At 35.0% G+C, this 7,357-nt stretch overlaps 1 protein-coding gene across 1 annotated transcript in view; it reads left to right on the forward strand.

The window, feature by feature from the left end:
* The first annotated feature begins 1,254 nt into the window (after positions 1-1,254).
* Positions 1,255-7,357, forward strand: part of LOC106475084 — a 32,342-nt gene continuing 26,239 nt past the window's right edge. The window contains exon 1 of the mRNA XM_013935778.2: positions 1,255-1,426. Coding sequence (XP_013791232.2) covers positions 1,342-1,426 — 85 coding nt within the window. The 5' untranslated portion in view covers positions 1,255-1,341. The remainder of the gene's footprint in view (positions 1,427-7,357) is intronic.

Raw genomic sequence — 7,357 nt, forward strand, 5'->3', positions numbered from 1 at the left:
TATTGTATATTATTAATGTTTAGGTTTCTATTGTATAGTATTAATGTTTAGGTTCCTATTGTATATTATTAATGTTTAGGTTCCTATTGTATATTATTAAATTTTAGGTTCGTATTATATATTATTAAAATTTCGGTTCCTATTGTATATTATTAATGCTTAGGTTCCTATTGTATATTATTAAATTTTAGGTTCGTATTATATATTATTAAAATTTCGGTTCCTATTGTATATTATTAATGTTTCGGTTCGTACTGCGTGTTTAGTATTCATACCAGACTTTATCTGTTTGAAAGTGAATCTGTTAAAATTTAGATAGATAAATAGGTAATCTCATGTATAACAACAAAACCCCTATGTTGACCGGGTTAATTTAAAGTCTGGAATATTTTTTCTATTTCCTATTTTTATATACAAGCTGTTGATTCAGTTTAAAAGTTTAAAGTACACATCGACCACAATAGGACGATTTTTTTTTTTTGTAGTTAGAACAAAGCTACACGATGGGCTATCTGTGGTCTGCCTTCGATAGCTAATAGGATCTAACCAACACGATATCAGTGATGTAAAAAGCCATATCTCTTTTGTTTTGTAGTTAGATCAAAGCTACACGATGGGCTATCTGTGGTCTGCCTTCGATAGCTAATAGGATCTAACCAATACGATATCAGTGATGTAACAAGCCATATCTCTTTTGTTTTGTAGTTAGATCAAAGCTACACGATGGGCTATCTGTGGTCTGCCTTCTATAGCTAATAGGATCTAACCAACACGATATCAGTGATGTAAAAAGCCATATCTCTTTTGTTTTGTAGTTAGATCAAAGCTACACGATGGGCTATCTGTGGTCTGCCTTCTATAGCTAATAGGATCTAACCAACACGATATCAGTGATGTAAAAAGCCATATCTCTTTTGTTTTGAAATTTCGCGGATAATTACTTGAGGACTACCTTGTGCTAGCTGTCCATAATATAGAAGTGTTAAATTAGAGAGAAGGCAGCTTGTCAAAACCACCTACCGCCAACTCCTGCGCTACTATTTAATCAAAAACAAAAGTGGTATTGACCGTCACATTAAACACTCCCACTGATGACAGGACTCGAACTCTCGACCAGCAGTCTGCTACTCGAGCGCCCTAGCTACCAGGCTCCAATATATCCTCAGATATAACAGATTTTAAAATCTGCTGCAACTTCGTTTTTATCCGTAAGATGGCGCTACGTGAACACTGAGATTATGTTTTCTTTTGAACGCTAACGAACCCCAGCTAGAAGTAAGGGACGCGCGTGACAACGAAGTTGCATACGAAGAGTGAAACATGATAGTTTTATAAAGAATAATGACGCCTGTGTTGAAGTGTCTAGTTTTTATGTATTGGTCACTACTACTGTCATCGCTTGAGAATAGACAGGTCAGGGGTCAGGGTAAGTAACCTATGTATCTAATGTATTGATGAGGCTTTTCCTTCTTCAGTATTCACTGTATCACATGCTCTAACCTGTCGCCCCTAAGCAGCTATTCAAAGTCTGAATCGCGATGGTTATATTTGTCTCTTGTTATCAGTGTAAGAAAGATATCTTTTATCAAAGTCTGAATCGAAATGGTTATATTTATCAATTGTTATCATTATAAGAAGGATATCTTTTATCAAAGTCTGAATCGAGATGGTTATATTTATCAATTGTTATCATTATAAGAAGGATATCTTTTATCAAAGTCTGAATCGAGATGGTTATATTTATCAATTGTTATCAGTGTAAGAAGGATATCTTTTATCTGTTCTATGTTTTTTTTATGTCATATCTTCAGCGAAATGTAATGTAGTTTAAGAATGAAGTTTACAACAATGGAGTTTACAGTAATAAATGATAGAAGATTTGGGTTCAGAAATAACGTAAATGTAAAATATAGAGCGAAAGCTGACATCAGTTTGAAAACGTCTCGTCATATAAATAGATTAAACTTGGCTGTAAAGTAAAACCTTCGGCATCTGTTCTTCTGATGAAATTAGGCTGTAAAGTAAAACCTTCGGCACCTGATCTTCTGACAAACAACACTTTTCCTACACAGCTACTAATCCTCGTCTACAACCATTTTCACTTTAGGTGTTAATGAGAGAGAAAGGGGGGGAAACGCATACACAGATGTATGTGTGAGATAAATATATAACTTTTATCTGTGTGGACATAAAATGGTTGTTAGTAATGACGTCATATACTGGCGCCGTCTATTACAGTCACCAAGGCGACCGTAACAGTCGGATGTCGTTATTAGTTCAATTGTAGTGTATCCTAAAACGAATTTAGGCTACGTCTAACCTAGTTAGAAAATCATTTTCTTAAATTACCCCAGTGTGAAACAGTTTAGAGTTTCATGAGTAAAACATATTTTTCAGGTTTCATAGAAAACTTAGATCGTTTAAGTGTGGATCCAAAGTTTAAGGAACCCATAGTTTAATTATTTCGATTGTGAGACTGTAGTGTAACTGTTTGGAACAGTTTTATATATTTGTTTGTAAAACTTACAGTATAATTATCATATCTAACACCTGTTACCGTGTAATATCGTGTTTACTATAAACACGATATTAACGTTTACAAATATATGTTCTCTGAGAAAATGTTTCCAGACTTCATTATGTCTTAACTCACGTGCTAAGTTGTGCTTGCCCACGTTCTTCGTAGACCGTTACTGTAATATTGATCTGCTCGTAACGTTTGGTAGACTCCTCGTACTGCAGTAGTGGATAAAACCGTTTCAAATATTGAGTTTTGCTGAATTCTGTCATTTTCCAAAGTATATTTATAAGTGTTAAGTTCAAGTAAACATTAAAAAAGCTTGCTGTGAGCTAGTGTAGGCCTTGTGCTGAAAATACGGTACTTTTTCTTATAAAACGTGCAGCCATGTTTTACCAAACACCGTTCAATGATCACAGACAGCTATGGAAGATAACTACTGATGTAAGATCCCGGTGCACGAGAACTATTCGTTTACTCACTGGATCGAACTGCCAAAATATAAAACGTTAAGACTACGTGGATCGGTACTCTCGCTCTACCGTTCGGTAGTAATTGGTTTTCCGACGATAAAAATCGATTTTTTTTTGTATTTGCCATACCATGTTTTTAGACATTGTACAGTTTTGAATTGATTGATTAAATTGGACTTTAAGTAAGAATAGTAAAATGTACGCTTAGTAAAAATAATTCTAATTCATAAAAAATCTCCATAAAAAATGAAATAGAAAAATATTTATTTTATTCTGACGCTTCGAAAAGTGTACTTCAGTTGATGGCGCTTTATAAGTAAGAGGAATGTCCTCTTTCAGTTGGTGGCGCTTGAATCGGTAAACTAATAAATATTTTTTATAATTCTTTTTTTATGGAACTTTTTGAATGACTACCCGTTGGTTGGCATTTAAAATATTGTTACGACAACGCAGGTCACGTGACGCTCGTATCACGCCACTTCCTTCTCGAACCTTCATGAAATGTCGGGAGACTACTAGATTGGGGTAGCCTTGTATATATATATAAGACCGGCCAAGAAGCAACGTGAGGTAATGAGTAAGAATATTGTTGAGCACGTGAGAAGTTCGTTGTGAATTATAGCGTTTGTTATAGAGCTACTTGAAATTAAGTGTATCGCAAATTTGTATTCAGAAAAAATAAACCAGTTTTATTTAAGAAAGGACTTGTATCGGTAACAATATATTATTGTTCCATTGTCTAGTTGGTTGGCCTTTAAAAACCGTTAAAATATATCTCAGGAACAGGAGATTATTGTACCATCGTCTAGTTGGTTGGTCTTTAAAAACCGTTAAAATATATCTCAGAAACAGAAGATTATTGTACCATCGTCCTGTTGGTTGGCTCTTAGAAACCGTTAAAATATAGCTCAGAAACAGGAGATTATTGTACCGTCGTCCAGTTGGTTGGCCTTTAAAAACCATTAAAATATAGCTCAGAAAGAGAAGATTATTGTACCGTCGTCCAGTTGGTTGGCTTTTAGAAAGCGTTAAAATATAGCTCAGAAACAGAAGATTATTGTACCATCGTCCTGTTGGTTGGCCCTTAGAAACCGTTAAAATATAGCTCAGAAACAGGAGATTATTGTACCGTCGTCCAGTTGGTTGGCCTTTAAAAACCGTTAAAATATATCTCATTGACTGATGCTGTCAACGAAACAAACAAGTTCGTGAAAAGATATCCATTTTCCTTAGCTTTTATCTTGTTTTTTAAAGTACCTTGAGAAGAGCGTTGCATTTTAAATCGGACGGCTTTCCATCATATTCATCACAACATATTGTTCCGTCAGCGAGGTCACGTGACTAGTATCACGCCACTTCCTTCTCGAACCTTCGTGAATTGTCGGGAGATTACTAGATTGGGGGTAGCCCTGGTATATATATATAAGATGGTCACAACGTGACGGGACAATGTGTAGGTAGTGAGTAATTGAACTGCAGTCAGAGAGTGTGTAATTGAAAGGAGTATCGTTGAAGTTGAGCACGTGAGACGTTCATTGTTATAGCGCGACTGTTGAAATTAAATGTATCGTAAAGTTGTATTCGGAAAGAATAAACCAGTTTTATTTAAGAAAGGACTTGTGTCGCTAAAGTTTCGTCAGACGAAGTTACGGAAAATTAACTAACGAACAGAGACGTAACAATATTAATTCTTTTCTCGTTTCACTGAGTTACGGCCTTAATCTATCAATCAGAACAATTTCTTGTCAACTTTTCCATCGTTTCGTCTTGCAAAAATATTTAATGAACTGTAACGTACTGCTACTTCACGTTCATTGAGCGCGTGAATCTAATGTAGAGTATATATTTAAACACGCAAGCTGTGTTTTTATACATGTTGAATTGAGCATTAGGTGGTTAAAAACCCTTTAAAAAGAAAACGAACATTTCACGACCAATTTCAAATCAAGTAAATGTAACCATGTGTTCAGTGTTGAGATGTAGCATATTGAACTGTTTACATAATAATGATTCCTTAAAACTATTGTTACGTCTCCGTTCGTTAGTTCATTTTCCGTAACTTCGTTCCGACGAAACTTTAGCGACACAAGTCCTTACTTAATAAAACTGGTTTATTCTTTCTGAATATAACTTTACGATACATTTAATTTCAACACGTCGTGCTATAACAAACGCTATATTTCACGTGGCCAACAATATTTTGTCGCATACATTCAATTACTCATTACACTGTTGTCCCGTCACCTTGTCAACGTCTTATATATACAAGACTAACATATATCTAGTAAATGCTAGGGCATTCTTGAAGGAACAGGATATTTCTAGAAAACGGGTGGCGTGATACTAGTCACGTGACCTCGCTGACGCAACACTATTAACCTTTAAGTAAAGACAAAACAAAGACTCTTATTGTACACCTAAATGTTTTAAATGTTATTATGGTTCAGAGCTACGTAAAAATACACAGGAAACGTTTTTCATAATATTAGTAGTGCGGTGGAACAGCCCCAGTAGCTCAGCGGTAAGTCTGAAGGCTTATTACGTTAAATTCTGGATTTCGGTACCCGTAGTGGGCACAGCACAGATAGCACATGGTGTAGTTTGGTGCTGAACAACAAACTAACAAAATTGGTGGTACAATCAGAGTTGTAGCCAGCTGTGAATCATTACATAAAATATCTGTTTTCATAAAAGAAAACAACAGACATGCCAGACTGTTATATACTGTTATTATACACTGTTTTCATAAACTGTTATTCTACACTGTTTTGATAAACTGTTATTCTACACTGTTATAATTCACTGTTATTATATACTGTTATTATACACTGTTATTATACACTGTTATAATACACTGTTGTTATACACTGTTTTTATACACTGTTATTATACAATGTTATAATACACTGTTATTATATACTGTTATTATACACTGTTTTTATACACTGATATTATACACTATTATAATACACTGTTATTATACACTGTTTTTATACACTGTTATTATATACTGTTTTTATGCACTGTTATTATATACTGTTATAATACACTGTTATTATATACTGTTATTATACAATGTTATAATACACTGTTATTATATACTGTTATTATACACTGTTATTATACACTGTTATTATATACTGTTTTTATACACTGTTTTTGAAAATAAAAAAATGGAGCCAGTATGTTCTTTCTGAGTCAAATATTGTAATAGGGTTACAGCCGTCGTTATAACCCGCCAGTAGTAGTTCGGTAACACAGTTACCATCATCAGCCGTCGTTATAGTTATAACTTACCAGTAGTAGTTCGGTAACACGGTTACTATCATCAGCCGTCGTTATAACCCACCAGTAGTAGTTCGGTAACACGGTTACCATCATCAGCCGTCGTTATAGTTATAACTTACCAGTAGTAGTTCGGTAACACGGTTACCATCATCAGCCGTCGTTATAACCCACCAGTAGTAGTTTGGTAACAAAGTTACCATCATCAGCCGTCGTTATAACCCACCAGTAGTAGTTCGGTAACACAGTTACCATCATCACTCGTCGTTATATCCCACCAATAGTAGTTTGGTAACAAAGTTACCATCATCAGCCGTCGTTATAGTTTTAACTTACCAGTAGTAGTTTGGTAGCACAGTTACCCTCATCAGCCGTCGTTATAGTTATAACTTACCAGTAGTAATTTGGTAACACAGTTACCATCATCAGCCGTCGTTACAGTTATAACTTACCAGTAGTAATTTGGTAATACAGTTACCATCATGAGCCGTCGTTATAGTTATAACTTACCAGTAGTAGTTTGTTAACACAGTTACTATCATCAAGCCGTCGTTATAGTTATAACTTACCAGTAGTTGTTCGGTAACACAGTTACTATCATCAGCCGTCGTTATAGTTATAACTTACCAGTAGTTGTTCGGTTAACACAGTTACTATCATATTGCCCAAAAAGAAGTTGTTGTAATGGAAATTGGTGTACTTGAGTCTGTAAATTTACATCATTTGTGTGTTTTTTATTACAGCATTATGACACAGTAACTGCATGCAGAAATATGAACCCTCTTATTAAGGAAACGCATATCTCTGATTGTCTTTTTTTTTACACAACGCTACGTCCATCTGATTTTCATAGCAGGTTTCCAGTCTTCTCCTGTCTAATAAGGTTGAATATTTCTTCTGGCAAGATCATTCTCATCTCTGCAGTCAAGACAAGACGTCAAAGCTGATATTTAGTCATGAAACATCTTGTCAATACGTATCAAGAGAGCCTAAATAACTAATATGATGTTAACCAAGGCCCCGTAGCTGGCAACTGTTCAGTAATCCTATATTACTGTTAGGACAGCGGAAGTCACGTGAC

This window comes from Limulus polyphemus, unplaced genomic scaffold, assembly GCF_000517525.1.
Source record: "Limulus polyphemus unplaced genomic scaffold, Limulus_polyphemus-2.1.2 Scaffold8062, whole genome shotgun sequence".
NCBI lineage: Eukaryota > Metazoa > Arthropoda > Merostomata > Xiphosura > Limulidae > Limulus > Limulus polyphemus.